This window comes from Uloborus diversus, chromosome 6, assembly GCF_026930045.1.
Source record: "Uloborus diversus isolate 005 chromosome 6, Udiv.v.3.1, whole genome shotgun sequence".
Lineage (NCBI taxonomy): Eukaryota > Metazoa > Arthropoda > Arachnida > Araneae > Uloboridae > Uloborus > Uloborus diversus.
The window spans coordinates 29,794,160-29,810,601 of NC_072736.1; the positions used below are offsets into that span (position 1 = coordinate 29,794,160).

The following is a 16,442-nucleotide window of genomic DNA, read 5'->3' on the forward strand; positions in this document are numbered from 1 at the left end:
TGATATGTAAATGATGAATATACTTTATAAACATACTAAGGTACCCGCAAGGCTTTGCCCGTAATAGAAGAATTGAAAGGTCTTTTGGTTCGCCTGTATATTTAAAAAATGTATGGTGAATTTTCTCGCCAATTTGCTTGTACCCATGTTATGATTCCACGTTATGATAATTTCGTATCTCGTGAATTGGCTTGTGCCCATGTTACGGTTACACGTTATGATAATTTCGTAATTTACTCGTCCATCTTATGGTAATTTTGTTCGTAAAATTGGAATAAAGAAAGAGTTACATCGAATTTTCGAAAAATCGCTTTGAGGTCGAAAAATCGCTTCGACTGGGGTCCCGTCTTCCCAAGGGGTCCCAAGTTACTAAAAAAAATCAGCATAGCATAACACCAATATGAAAAATACCTGTATTTAAAAAATAATGACTTAAAAATTGCGAAAAATAATTCCTTAAAGGAACATTTTTATTCATTCTGCCAGTACCGAATTTACTGTGTCACAACTATAAGGGGACCCAAAGGGAATTCATCTTTACTAATAATAAAGCTGAAAGTCTGTCTGGATTTCTCTCTCTCTCTCAGGATCTCTGTGACGCGCATAGACCGTAGCATGGGGATGTGCACCTCGAAGCGATTTTTTGAAAATTGGATTTTGTTCTCTTTCTGTTCCAATTTTAAGAACTTTTCGCCGAGCGCATTATCACAACGTGGGCGAGTAAATTACGAATTATTATAACGTGGAACTGTAACATGAGCAATCAAATGAATATAGCAAATTGGCGAGAAATTCATCATCCGTTATTTGTAAATATACAGGCGAAACAAACGACCTTTTAGTTTTCTACTACGGGCAAAGCCGTGCGGGTACCACAAGTAAATAATAAATGCATGCGCATGATAAATGATTTATAGAGTTCAGTGACAGACAAAGAAGCCCCGAAAAATATAATCAGACGGGCTCCAAGCCTATAAATCAACCACTGAATTCCGCTAAAGAGTCTTCAGGGGGCCACCAAATTATTCTGGGCCTAGGGCCTCACTTTTAATTACTCAGGCTCTGTATATGCGTGTAAAAAAGGTATGTGTGAGGACCGTTCCACGGAAAAACGGATCGTGTGTCCCGTACGTAACAGCTAATATGTTTCATTAAAAATAACAAAAATTAGAAATCACGACGCATGTGTGATTTTTTAAGCAAAAGATTTCGCTCATTACCTTTTAAAATTATTAATTCTTGTTGTAGTAATCGTCACGTGCGGTAAAAAATGGCTACGTTTTTGTGGAATTGCCCATATAGGCTTCTAGACGAATTTTTTGCCCTCATGGTGTAAAATTCCACGTGATTAGCTATGAAATCCTTCTCATATATATATAATAGGGAATTCACTGATGGAGCAACGCTCCTGACGTCATCAACAATAAAACTCGCGCCATAGCATGATAATCCTCATACATTAATAGCAAATTCAGTGATCGAGTAACGCTCCTGACATCATCAACGACGGAACTTGCGCCACAGCATGATAATTTGATAATATTTTTTGGTAATGTTTTTGAAATGCAGGGAAATGTTTTATTGTGACAAGGACAAGGCTGAACTGGATCCGGTAACTTAACTGTTTTACTAGTAAAACTGTGTCATTTCAGGGGAAAGAAGAAACGAAAAAATGGTCAACAATGAATGCTTTCTACTGGAGTTTAGGGTTAATCCACTGGAGTTAGGGTTAAAATTTCAACTATCAAAGTATCATCAAACAGGCAATGGCTTCGTTTGAATGCAGTAGCAATATTCACCCGTCATACCTTGACGGGCGATGTTCTAGTTTCTAGTAGTAGCTGAGTAATTTACTAATTATTAAAGTAATTAGTTATTTTAGTTTAAAAGTTAGTAGTTTAGTTTAGTTGAAAAGCATTTTTTAAGATAATATCCCATTAGAAAAAAATTAACGCGATTTTAATTAGCAAATTCTTTTAAACTTTCTTTTCTGCCTCTCTTCACCGTGTGGCACAGGAATCGCAGTCGATAGGTATTTCTCTCCTCAAACACGTTTATTTCTGCACCTTTTAACACATAAGGTAAAACACCAGTAGTGGCCAGTGCTTCAGTAGTGGACACTTCAAGTTTACTTTTTTGTACTTTGAAGAAAGGAATGAACGATAATAATATGATTTTTAAATGGTACTTAACGTAACTATCATATTGAATCAATTTTATTCATCAGTTACTTGTATTTAAAGTAAGTAGGTAATGTAAATTCTTCGGATGGGAGAATGTCAGCTAGTCACTTCTGAAATTTTCAGATTTTGTAGTGGACAGTACTGGATCAAATTCGAGGTTCGAGGAAAAATTGACAAAAATTGAACAAATTGAAATTTTGGTATTTTTAGAAAATGGGAAGATTTAGAAAGCGTTGGGCTATAAAACGCTCATTGAGTTTCAAGAGGGGCAATTAAAATTGCAGACCTACGGTTTAAAAATATACTGCACTGTGACCACTGCTAGTGCGTTTTAAATCTTGAATTGACCACTACTGACGAACCTCTACTGGTGTTTTATCTTAACTGATGGCTTAAGGACAAATAAAGAAGGAAATATTTGCACTTAAATTATAATTCATATGACACAAAGAAAAGACTATTCAATCATAGGGACACTTTTGCTCTAATCGATAATATTTTTAAAAAAATAAAGAATTGAAAAACAATGTTCACATTCATCTCCCTTTTTCCTACAACACGTGGGAAAACCATTTTTGGGAAATGTCTGTTTGAATGCAGGAGATTTTTGTGGGTTCTCAAAAGAACGTAATACATGAGCAACTCTAGCAAAAACTATACGAAAATTAAACCCTTTAATGGATCTGTAAAAAAAATTCTGGAAGGGAACCACGCGTAATACTACACATTAGTGACATTTATGTCATCATAAATTTTTTAGACTCCTACAATAGTAAAAGCAACAGAAGTCTTTTATTTCAAAAGTCATTTTATTTTTCTGATAAGGAAGAGATTAAAGTTTATTCAGATAGAGCAGTAAAATGAAAATACACTGTAAGAGCGATAGTCGTATCTCTGTGAACTTATCAGATAAATCGATTGTACAAAGACTTGTAAAGAGTTTCACTTAAATGGGACAAACAAACGCTGCAACAACAAAAAAAAAACGCGTTTTATAACAAACATCAATTTACAGTTGAAATGTTTACTTTACTTTGGTGCGAAAAGTTTCAAACATTAAGACAGCGTATTTTTTTGGCTTTTGACGGAAGCCTTTTTCAACTAAGTTCATGTTTTGCTTTAAAAAAGCAGAGCTGCGGAGTCGGAGTCGGAGAGTCAGAGTTGGGCTGATTTTGGGGTATAGGAATCGTAGTCGGAAATCGAAGGTTTGAAATTCCAAGAGTCGAAGTTAATTATTTCCCATCAAAGTCCATAACTCTGCCAGTTCTTGTGGAGTCAAACAGTTTTTGGGGTAAAAGAGTCATAGTAGGATTCGAAGGCTCTAAAATTTCTGGCATCGGAGCCGGAGTTGGGGATTTTTTCTCCGACTCCATAGCCCTGGGAAAAGAGGGTCCTTGCAAGCCCGAAATACGTGTCAGCAATTTTATTGCTGAATATCCACTTTGTGCGTTATTTTTATGTTTAAGAATCATAATGGGGTTGTTTCCATGAGTCAAAAGTACTATTTTTAGTCACTGAAATTGATGAAATGAGCAAAAATTAAATAAATAAATAAAATAAATAACAAGGAGCGAAAAAAAACTTTTATTTTCAAAACTTTTAATTTTTAAAATGTCCGATTTTTCAAACAAGGCGTGATCTTTATGAAGTTACCAGTGATGAACTTTGGCGCGTACTCCACTGACGCGCTGAATGCGTACGCTTACTGTCTACGGCGTTTCCAGATTGTGATAATTAAGAAGCGAATTAAATATTGCGCTCTGCGCTTGCTGTCAACCATATCGTTGCCACTACATTTCAGTAAAGAAGCGAATTAAATATTGCGCTCTGCGCTAATGGAATCAGTGAATGGTACTTCATCACTTGTGATGTCATGCGCAGAAGCGTAAAAAATTACATTGAATCTGCGCCGATTAAAGTAACTGTTAAAAAATATTACATTCTGTCAGATTATTTAAAAAACTCGTCAAATCTTATGTTTTTAAGCATGCTCTTTCAGAAAAAAATACTTTTAAAATTTCGGAACCAACCCTATTAGTCAGAAATTGTGCATAAAACTATTCACGACAGGGTAAAAGCGTAGAATGGGGTAGGGTTGACTGGGGTAAACGGAAACATGGGGTACATGGAAACGAACTCAGTAAGCTTGTGGTGATTTTTAAAACTAAACTGTTCGTGTGTGACAACTGGGAAACATAAGGAAGAGATTCTGAGAGTTCCGCTTGTTTCCAAAGAATTAATTGTGTAAGCGAAGCGTCACCATTGTTTGAAGATGACCTTGAAAGAGGCGTTTTTTAAAGTTCATTGATCTTATATTTTTCTCTCCAACAGATCTACCAATGTGAAGTAGTTGATTTCAACTACTACTTTTATTTGCCCTGTGGAAAGCTACTAAAAACAATTATTTATTAAATTTCACTTGCCCAACTTATTTTTGATGTGCAATTCAAGAGATTCCATTTGCAACATACATGCAGTACTTTGGGGTAAATAGAAGCAACTAAGCTTGTCATTCTCTCTCTTCTTCTTTTCTTGAAGATTAAATTACACTTTAGTGTGCATTTTATATAAGTTTAGAGTATAATTTAAATTTTTTGTTTGATTTTTCTTTTAAAATAGTTCTAGATTGTATTTGAAGAATTTAGTGGGTCACTTATGATCTACGTTCCGCAAGCTGAGTGTTGGTGTAGAAATTACTAAACTTTTAAATAGATCGCGCACATTGTGATTATATACCTTCATCAACCACATGTGGAAAGAAATCACTGTTTTCATTTACTAGGGAAAAAATAGAAACTCGTTGGAGCAAATGTAAACACGATTTCATTCGCTATACAGAGTGATAAAGTCAAATTTTCCCTCAGTTACTCTCATAAAGTGTAGCCTTGGACACTATGCACAAAATTTTACCTCTCTATTCATGCAAAAGTAAGGGAAGGGTCTAAATTTTAAGCATTCAAATTATGTTTTCATTTACTCCACCTGAGCCTACACCGACGCTTGTTGACTTGTTTGCTTTCTGCCAAAGCGAAAACAGAAAAATGTGTTACATACGTTGGTGTTATGTTGCTAAGCAATGCTAAGTAAAATTTAGACGAGGAGTCGAAGGCATTTTGTTCCTTACAAGTTGTATGTAGTTGCTTAAAAACCAAACCCAGTGGCATGACAGCCCATGGGGGCCAAGACCTATTGTGCCCATCTTAGTCTTCCTGATCAAGAGCTGTGGGGTGCAAAGCATATGTTCTTGTTAGGTGGTCAGCAGAACCCGGAACCCCCAGTGTGTAGTTCCCAAGCATGCTTGGTACTTATTTTATCGACCCATTGAAGGAAGGAACGACTGAATCGACTGTGCCTAAACCCGGAGATAAAACCCGGGCCTGCTGCGCGGGAGCGCGTACACTGTTATAACCAGGGGTTCCAGACGAGTGAAAATATTCCCTCTAGGGTGAAAGCATAGTGCCTGAAGGTGCAATGCAGGCCAGAAAATAGAGCAGAGGAGCCGAAACAGCATGCAATCGCAAAAAGACTCACTGCACATGCGCTTTTGCCTTAGACATACATTCAACCACCTCAATATGGCGGACAAATGATGATTGCGTTTGTGTGTCTTTCACATTGAATGAAGTACACTATTGTATTAAGACACAATTTATCTAGGATTAATTATTCGAAATTACAAGTAAGTACAGCTTTTGATCACTTTGTAGTTTTTAGGGCTTTCAAACATTAGTTAAGTGTTTAAAAGTGCATTTATTGCTTTTCAGTTACTGTTACTGTGTTTCAGTTTCAGTTTACCGTTACTATCGTGAAATTTTCATCATTCAAAACGCTACTAAAAATATTTCTCATTATTTTCTTGAGTACTCGATAAGCAGCTTTTATTAATCACCAAAAAAAAAAAAAAAAACACCTGCTATAAGATTATCAATAATCAACAAGTGAGAATCTTAATAAAAATGGTTCTTCTGATTCGTAGATTATAACAAAAAGCTAGCGAAAAAAAAATCTCTCAGTCTAGCTCTTTTTTCTTTTTCTGCTTTTTCATTCAAGTGTTAAGAATCATTTCCTGTTAGCGGTGAATGACTCGAAGCGTTAGAAATTTCTTTTGGTTTTTTAACTGTCGAAAAACTTCTGTGCATTTTATTTTGTTACTCTTGATTAACGTTTATGAAACGATTTTGTTTTTCCGTAACTGTAATATCCCTGAATATTTTTGGCTCTTCATGTAAATAATCCATAAGTACAGCTATGCTTCATTTATTAGTAAATGTATAATTTCTCACATTATTTAAATAATTACTCGTCTTTAAATTATAACGATTTGTGACAGATCTTTGATACCAAGTAAAGGGGTGGATATTTATTGTTTTATTAATTCTTAACATTACTTTTTGTAAAAATAAAAAAAAAACTCATCAGAACTCTGAATTTTTCACATGTTTTTAACGACCCCAGAGTTATTATTAATATTATTTATTTTATGAATTTCTGAAAACGATAAAGATTTCACTGGTCCGCAAAGTTTTTCATTTGCTTTTACCGCGCCCGTGGGTCAAAAGAGGTTGAGAAAACACTGAGTTAGAGCAATGAGCACTTCCTAACTATGTTGAAAACTCTGAAATACGATCAAATGCTGTAATTACATGTTTTAATCATTTCCAGTACCGAGTTCAATGTGAAAAGTGTCCAAAACGTAGAATATCATAAATCAAAACAAAACTTAAAAAAAGAAAAAAAATACACAACTGTATTCAAAAACGCACACAATACGGGGGAGGGTGGATGAGGAGGAGCTATAGTAAGCGTGCCATTTCTCTCTCCGGAGGTTCCTTTTTTTCACTCTGGCTGTCTATTTTTTTAAAGGTACCTGTTTTTCACCCATTTAGAGGTGCGATTTCGGCGTCGTATTGGGTACCGCTGATGAACAAGCGTTTGTCCCCTGAAAGGTGCCGAATGCATCCTGTAATTTTAACAGTGTAGCGCTACCACTGAGTCAGTTGGTTTCATGTACAGTGAAACCTCCCTTAACGGACACTCCCGAATAACGGACACCTCTAATTAACGGACATATTTGCAAGTCCCAGTCCCTCAATATAGGTCATTCCATGTTATTCACTCTGAATAACGGACACTCCGAATAACGGACAGTTATTTCGCAAAAAATTTCCCTTGCGATCGTAGAACTTCCGTTATTTTTTTCTTTTCACAGAATATCTTAGTAACTGCTTTCCTTACAAAGCTTTTCATCATCCACAACTGATATCCCCCCCCCCCCGTCATTTCCTTATCACTGTTTCTTGGAATTAAAAGGGTGGTAATGGGCAGAGGCAGCGATTGGGGCTTAAAAGTTGGGGGCAGAAAAAAAAAAAAAAGAACTAAAAGACATGATACTTTTTGCGAGCAGCAAAAAATGGAAAAGAAAAAAAAAGTCATTTTGTTACGGCTAGTTTTGAGAGTAATAAAGCAGATAAGTGAAAATTGATGTCAGTCTAACAATAAACGTACGTTTTTCTTAAGATTTCAATGAATTTTGTACACAATAACTATTCAAAAGTTAAGATAAAAAAGAGGAAACTGGGTGCTTTTTCTAACTGGGGCTGTCGGGAGATGCAATTGAGCGTACCGGCGCCGGTAGTAGTCGGCTGTAAGGCGCCGTGGTTTCGTTGGGTTGTTTAATTTTTAGATATGAAAAAGATTTGCCCATATTCAAGGTCATATTGCCATCTGTCAATCATGCAATAGTGATATTCGAAATAAAATAAATAAATTAACCATAAAAAGTAGAGAATTTTCGGAAGCACTGAAATACAGTAAAGAATTGAAAAACTTTTTCCTGAGCAAAGGGGACACTGAAGGACTTGCTAAGGTAAATGATTTAAATATTTATATTGAGAAACAGGCTTGTAATGCAAAAAAGGAGATGTCAAACTGTTTTAACTGATTACTTTAATTGATTAAATGCTTTTTAAGACAAGTGTGTGCTGTCAGTATACCTTTATTAAGAAAAAACAGATTAATTACACTTGACGTAAAATGTAGTAAACCTTTCGCAATTGTTTCGATTGTGTTCTACAGAAGGAACAACAGTCCATTTTGAAAAAGGTAAATTAAGTAGTTCCTCCTAATAGCGGACACCTTCCAATAACGGACAAAACTTCTAGTCCCTTGACTGTCCGCTATTCGGAGGTTTCACTGTAGTGCTTGCTAACCAATAATTATCGCCACCTAATGGCAGAAGTAGTAGAGTGAAAAAGTTCCCGCTCCATGGTCCTGGGTCCAAGGGTGGTTACAAGGGTAGGGTCATGGGGTCATGACACCCCCCCCCCCCTTCTAAACGGGCGACAATAGTATCCACTCACATTGTGTTCAAATACTTCATAAGTAAAATGTAAGCGCTTGCAGTAAAACTTACAATTTATTAGCTATATTTTTTGAAGTAAATATTTCAAGTACTACTTCCTCTCATTGTTCATGAAGATACGAAATAACGTTTAAACCCTACTAAGTGCCTTATTGCTTTCCAATTTGATGCTTTTTATTGACCCTAAAGAAAGTTCAGAAATTTTTGCAATCAAAACCGCGGAATCTTCAGTGACCTCCCACCTCCCTAAAATGGTTGTCTGAATCCGCCCCTGCCCGGGTCTGAATCTCAGCCGGGACACCGATGTTATTGATTGATCTAGTACTTTTTCTGATCATGTTCAGTTTCGAATCGAGTTTCAGCTTCAAGCACCACAGCGATCTTTTAATACACATCATACTCAGCCTATTGAGTCAAACTTCGTACTCAGCTTATTGAGCCAAACTTCGTACTCAGTCTATTTAGCCACATTCCGAACTCAGCCTGTGTAGCAACACTTCGTACTCAGACAATTTAGCCACCCTTCGTAAGCAGTCTATTTAGACAAATCGACTACAGCGTTCCCAGATAGATGGAAACACCAATGCTCCTACAACTCCACAATTTAGACATATTACTGAAAGGGAGGGTAAGTATCTAGTTTAATGTACCTCATGTGACTGTTAGCGACCTCCCCTAACATTAAAATATTATCAATATATTCATATATATTTTCTTTTAAGCAATGCCAAGATTCAATGAAAAAAATATATATCTTAACAGTAAAAATTTAAACAGTATAAAAATTCGTTACCTTTAAGTGGGTTTTTCCTCTGGATTTATGAGGTGACTTTACATGTAAATAGCCAACTTTCCAATTCATTTTCTTTTCTTCTTCTTGAACTTGTTTTGCTGATGGAACATTCTTTCCCTGATCGTCAGGATGGGGAAAATCGAATGGTTTCAATGATGCATCATCACTTCCAGGAGACATAGTAATAAGATCTTTCGGTTCTTCCTTACCATTCCTCGACAGTCGTCCTTTTCCGGTATTTTCTGAAGAAGTATCATTTACTTCGGTGTTAACTGAATCTTCAGTTTTCAAATTTCCCAAAATCTGTGTTTCGTTGTCCTTTCCTGTATCACTATCAGTTTCCATTTCATTGTCTATGTTCGCGTTAGGTATTATTAGTTCATTAATCCTTTCATCAAGTTTGCCATCACTCGAAATAGAAAGAATTGAATTTATGCTATCACATTCATCACAATCTGCTTGGTAGCCATCAAGTACAGATTCTTTTAGATCGGGTAAATATTCCTCGTTTGCTGTCACTTCGCAACGAACTTGGCAATCATTAGGGAAATTACTACCTTCTTTCGTCTCAGAATCCTCCTTTATTTCACCTGAGTTTTCACGTTTATGTTCTTTTATTAAAATATCCTTCGCATTTCCGTCATGAGAAACATCTTCACTGAATTCATCATCAGAGCTGTAGTCATTACATTCTCTGTTTCCTGTCGATAAATTATCTCTAGTTTTCCAATCTTCAGAAGACATAATATCTTTGGAATCTACAAGCATTTCATCTGAACCTGAGAACGATTTGTGATCGCTAAAATCCTTTATTATTTCTTCATACAAACTTTCGACATTAACATTTTTAATGGCTTCCACGATTGAATTTCGAATCATTTTATCGACATATCGACTTATAGCATCGTCTAGGCTTTTACCTCTTTCACGGATTATTCCCTCCAACAAAGATTTCTCCTGGTTGACCAAATCTACTGGCAGCCCACTTTCACTTTGACACTTTTTCCTCCTGGCTTGCGCTGGCCCCTCTGGAACATCGTTCTGAGAACTGGACCTCATATAAATTTTACTATTTCTGTTATCTTCAGTTCCGTCATCATTAGAGGAACATTGATCCCTGATGAAACATTTATTTTCGTCGATTGTGTCCTTTTGAACTACTTCTAACTCTTTACTATCAGCACATGGAACATAAGATTCTTTTTCCATTTTAGAACTCGGGGAAGTTTTCTCCACGTCCAATAACTCTTCCTTTTTAATGCTACTGTCAAGATTTTCTACTCTAAGATTCTTTTGCGAAACTGATCCATCTTGAACGACTGCGGTATTTTTCTGTAAGCCATCAGCAATTACGTCTTCAATCTGAGATGGCAGTATACTTGGCTCGACTTTGGTAACTGTTGCAACATTTTCATTGGGATGACTATTCTTATCTTTGCTACCTCTTTTACTAAATAATTTAGATAGAGGCATTGTACCTCAAAGTTCTTATTTCTTTTAAACAAAAATATCACGTTAAAAAAAAAGACAGTTGCTTGAAAAATCAAACACTAGAACAAAATTCCTTTGTTGTTTATCCCGATTAAATTATATTTTCCTGGAGAAAAATCCTTTAAAAAGAAGTATTCACTGTTCCTTCTACCACGCACATGCTATCTTTCCATACGACATCAATGTTTTAAATGATACAAAAAAGCTCTTACCTGTACGCGTGTAAAAGAATGCAAGCAATTATCACCAGACAATGAACCGCCTAATCTATAGCCGATACGTATAATTTGTTTCCTAACTTTTGCAATGTGCCGCGCTGTTAAGATATGAAAGAGGCCCGGGGAGGTCTGGATTTTTATCGCTGTTTTTTACGTTTTTGAAAACAATAGTTCCGAACAATGTGCTTCGACGGAAATCTATTGTATTTCCTTTTGTTTTCCGTGTGCTCTGAATTCTGTAATGAAAATGCGTCTTAATAAAATATTTTTTTCTAATCATCGAAATTCCGCAAATGGAAGCTCGAAATCTTGAGTTAACCATTTAAAGAGAACTTTTAAGATAAAATGCAATATCTTTGGAAAAGCGATTGAGAACAACGTACCTTTGACGGCAATAATATTGTGGTTAAGTTGAAATAATTATTTACTTTATTATATTATCGTCTGCGCATTAATTAATTATAGTAACTCCTTCTTACATGATTAAATCTCATGACCATTGAGGTGCTATCTGTAAGCCAATGACTCCAGTTTCAATTACATTTCTTTTAGTTGAACCAACTATATTCTCTACTAGTGATACCCGCACGGCTTTGCCCGTAGTAGAAAATTAAAAGGTCATTTGGTTCGCCTGTGTATTTACAAATAATGGATGATGAATTTCTAGCCAATTTGCTATGCTTGCCCATGTTACAGTTCCACGTTATGATAATTTGGTAATTTACTCGCCCACGTTGTGATTATTTGCTCGGCGAAAAGTTCTTAAAATGGGAATAGAAAAAGAACAAAATCAAATTTTTGAAAAATCGCTTCGAGGTGCACACCCCTATGCTAAATCTAATTCTGTGCCAAATATCATGAAAATCGGACGAACGATCTAGGCGCTATGTGCGTCAGAGAGATCCTGACAGAGCCAGATACAGACAGACTTTCAGCTTTATTATTAATATAAATAAAGATTAATTAATTTTGGTTAACCTCTTGGATCTTCTAATGACATGTGTGTAACTATCTACCTACATGCAGTGACTTCACTCATCTGCACCCGTCAAGACCAAATAGTTGTCAAAACAAAATCCTTGTCAAAAAAATTTATTTACATTCTCTAAATTTTTTACGAGTGTATTGTTAGTTTTGTCGATGCGTGTTCAACCTACTAGTGTACTGTTATTAGCCTACTTTCCCAGTAAAAGTCAGAAAAAGAAGAAAAAAGCATGAAAGAAGGGTTAATGCATCTGAAAAATATCGCGAAAAACAAAAAAAAATCAAAAATAAGTATAATAATTAAATAAAGATTGAAAAATTAAAAATTGGAAAGTAGGGTATTGAGATGGGGAAAAATGTCTGTCGGTCTGTCTGTCTGTCTGTCTGTCGGTCTGTCTGTCTGTCTGTCTGTCTGTCTGTCTGTCCCCCCCTAATAACTTTTGAATGAATAGTCCGATTTGAACAATCTTTTTTTTGTTCGAAAGATCTCGGCGAGTACACCTCATTCCCATATTTCACTTTTTGATTTGAACTATTTTTTGTTCAATTTTGAACAATTCAAAAAGACTTAACATTAGCGCCTACGGGGAAATTCAAGGCAATTCCGAACTGTGAGGCGAATTTGCTTCAAGCAAACTTTGTAGGAAAAAACTTTTGATGAAAAACTTGTATATACAAAATATCGTTTTGATTTGAACAATTTTCCGTTCAATTTTGAACAGTTCAAATCCCTTAACATTAGCGCCTACGGGGAAGCTGAAAGTCAATGTAGATTCCGTACTTGAAGGCGGATTTACTTCAAACAAATTTTGTTGGAAACATCTCTTGACAACAAACTCCAGACTCCGACAATTTAGGGGCACCTGACTCCGACTCGACTCCTGTGCCCGATAATTAATCGGACTCCGACTCCCGGACTTCGACTCTGACTTCGTAGCTTTGGCAAAAATTTATACTCGGAGGACAAATGACTGACTCCGATTCTTAGATATTCGACTCCGACTCCTTTACCCCAAAATGAGATTGACTCCGACTCCGACTCCGCAGCTATGGTTTTGACTGTGAAATAATTATTGTTGATATGACTTGTTTTTATTTTCACGCTAAAGTTTTAATTTAGGTATTCAGTTTTCGGCGGATAAACTCGAAATCATTTATGCTTCTACATAAAGATATGAGCAGACGATTTTTTTTTTTTTTTTTTTTTGACAATGAAAATTATTTTTTTAAGTTGACATTTTATTGTTTTTTTTTATATTGGTGATTGCACTAATTCATTTAAAAATTATTTTTGGCAACAGGGGAAAAAAGAAACGATTTTTTTTTAATATGATGTATTTATTTTATTAAGCTTATTAATTTTAATTATTATTTTTTCGTTTCGAAAGCTGTTAAAGAATTTTTTTAATGGAAAAAAGTGTATTAGCTGCTTTGTTTAAAAGGTGCTGTTTTTTTTAAAGATAAGTGAGGAATATTTTATTCCTAGAAATCAGTTTAAAATATTTAAAAAATATTTTTGAAACAATTTGCGATTTTAGCTGGTTTTGAGAATATTGTTCAGGTACTAGAAAGTAGTATGGGTATATGGGAAAGTAGGCTCGTTTAGTTCTAGACAGAACTTCTTGTCTTCATATAAAAAGCTTCGGAAAATTAAACAACGAAACAGAGGGATAAAATTCAAGAATGGATGCAAGGGAGGGGCAACCTCTCTCCCCTAAGGATGGAGGCGATCGTCTCTCCCCTAAGGAACTCTTCACAACTATTTTTTGATATTATTGAAGCTGAAGAAACGCAATTTTAAACGATCGTCGATGATCTTACGTGAAAGTGAAGGGTGTTGTGGCTTTCCCACGAAATGTTTCGGAATCTAAGTCCAAGTCCAAAAAAAGACAATAGGAGGATCTTTGATAATGTTAGGAGAAAAAAAAGGGGTTTCGGCTCTCTCTCTCTCTCTCTCTCTCAGAGATTCATTCGAAATTTAAGTTCTAAACACACAATGGGGTAAATTCCTTTAGTCAAAAGTACTACTTTTAGTCATTTAAATGGATAGAATGAGCAAAAAAAAAAAAAATTACATAGACCCAGAAAATACTTTGATTTCCCCAACAGTTTTTTTTTTAATTAATTTTTTTAAATGTCCATTTTTCAAACAAGGCGTGGTCTTTATGACGTCACAAATGATGCAATTTGGCGCATCTTTCTACTACGCTTCCACGTTATGATAATCAAGCAGCGAATTAAAATCGCGCTCTACGCTTGCTATCAACCATATCGTTGGCAATACACTTGAGTAAAGATGCGAATTTAATATTTTGTTCGATGAATGGCAACATTGAATGGCATTTCATCATTTGTGATGTCACACGAAAGAAGTGTAAACAATGAAAGCGCACCGATTTAAGAATTTTTTTAAAAATACGTAACTTAAATAAATTATTTAAAAACTGGTCAGATCCCATGTTTTTAAGCATGCTCTTTCAGAAAAAAATACTTTTAAAATTTTGGAAACGACCCCATTATAGATTTTCTTTTGTTATTTTAGGAGAAGGAAAGTTTCAACGGCCTGCCTCTGGACATTTCCCAAAATTCAAAATCTTAAAAACGGAACTGCAGACCATGCCGGGTGAAAAGATAGGGTTCATCGACTTTTCCTGGGGTAGTTTTCCAAACTGAAGTCCTTAAAATGCAATTTAAGATCACCGTTGATAATACTTGAAGAAGGGAGGGGGAGAAGTCAGGAGCTCTTCCTTGAGAGTTTTTCAATATTAATATCCTAAACACGTTAATTGTAATAAGTTTTTATTCTTTGTACTTGTAACTTGTAACTTTCATACAAACTCTTTGAACAATACACATTATTCGAAAAAAAAACATGCTTTAATTCTTACTTTAAAAAAAAAAAAATTTGTTTTTATTAGTCACCCCTCCCACCCCTATAATTTATTACTCAATCCCCCCTCCCAACAGGATGCTCTGGATCCGACACTGAGCTAAGTGGCTATTATACAGTGCCTCCCAAAAGTGTTCGTACACCTTGAAATTTTGTAGTAAAACCAAAATAACGCAAAACTGAATTCGAATATGAAATCCATTTTTTTTTCACACCAATCCTATCCCATTCTGAATAAAAAGTGAAATTATACAGTTTGCGGTAAATTGGTTTGAAATGTCTCTAAATTAGTTAATTTATTCCATTCTACATTAAAATGCTTGATAAAATGCTGTGAAGAAAAGAATCGGACAGAAAACAAGGTAAGAAAAGGTCAACCGGCAAAGTTGACAAAGCGTGATCGGAGATTTACAGTTAAAAAAATTATGAAAAAGACACATTTGAGTGCTGTAAAAGTTTCTGCAGAGTTAAATGAAAATTTTTACATTTAATTTTAACCTAAAATTGTTCGTCAAGTTCTCCGATTAGCTGGATTAAAGGGGACCTCTTACCGCTGAAATTTTCTTAGCCGTGCGAAACACAGAAAGCTTACGCTTTTCGTCGCAAAATCAATGATAAGTAAGCCCAAAACGTTTTGAAATTACGTCTTACTTACAGATAAAAATAAACTCAACATTTTTGGTTAAATTTTGTACAATTGTAAATAGAAGAAAAAATTAGGAACTTAATCTTAAGAACTTAGTTGAACCAGTTAATCAGGACGGTGAAGGCGTTCTTGTGTAAAGGTGCATATCAGCATCAGGACTTGGTAGTTTGGAATTTTTTGATGAAATAATTAATCATGCTGTTCATTTAAATATTTTAAAAACCAATTTTAAACTATTAGCCAAAAATTTGGTTATCGGAAGCAACTTTGTGTTTTATCAAGACAACGATAAGAAGCACATGTTTTTCAACGTTTGCGTCTAGTGCCTCAAAAATGGTCCTAAAGTTTAGAAAATACCCCTTCAATCTCCAGATTTGATATTTAGAGATATCTGGAGGCTAGATTGCGAAAATACGGCTTTGAAACGAAAATAGAGCTAGTAACAATAAGATTCGAAGTGTGATTGAACACTTACTCAGAAATTGCGCAAAAAAAGAAGGAAAAAAGAATGAAATCTATTCTCAGACGTTTAAAAGGTGTTGTTGATACTGCATGATATTCTACTAAATAATAACTTAATAAAATGCTATATTATTCAATAATATAATAGACATTGAGTAAAGTGTACGAAGACTTTTGTGAGATAAAATTTCCGGCACTTTTTGGTTTTTGATTTTTAAAAAATTAAGTTTTAATATTTTTTAAAAAAATGTCATGTAGTTTTATTGAAAATTGATCATAGATCTTATAATTAAATACCTATTCCGAAATATTAATTCTAACCAATAGATAGGGCCCTATTTCATTGAAAGTCGTAGGTGTACGAACACTTTTGGGAGCCACTGTATTTCCGTTTCAAGGATCATATTGTAAACA

General features: G+C 35.1%; 1 protein-coding gene across 1 annotated transcript in view; it reads right to left on the reverse strand.

The window, feature by feature from the left end:
• LOC129224307 (uncharacterized) overlaps window positions 1–10,396 on the reverse strand; it is a 34,482-nt gene extending 24,086 nt beyond the window's left edge. The window contains exon 1 of the mRNA XM_054858741.1: window positions 9,338–10,396. Within this exon, the coding sequence (XP_054714716.1) occupies window positions 9,338–10,396 (1,059 nt within the window). The remainder of the gene's footprint in view (window positions 1–9,337) is intronic.
• Between the last annotated feature and the right edge of the window lie 6,046 nt (window positions 10,397–16,442).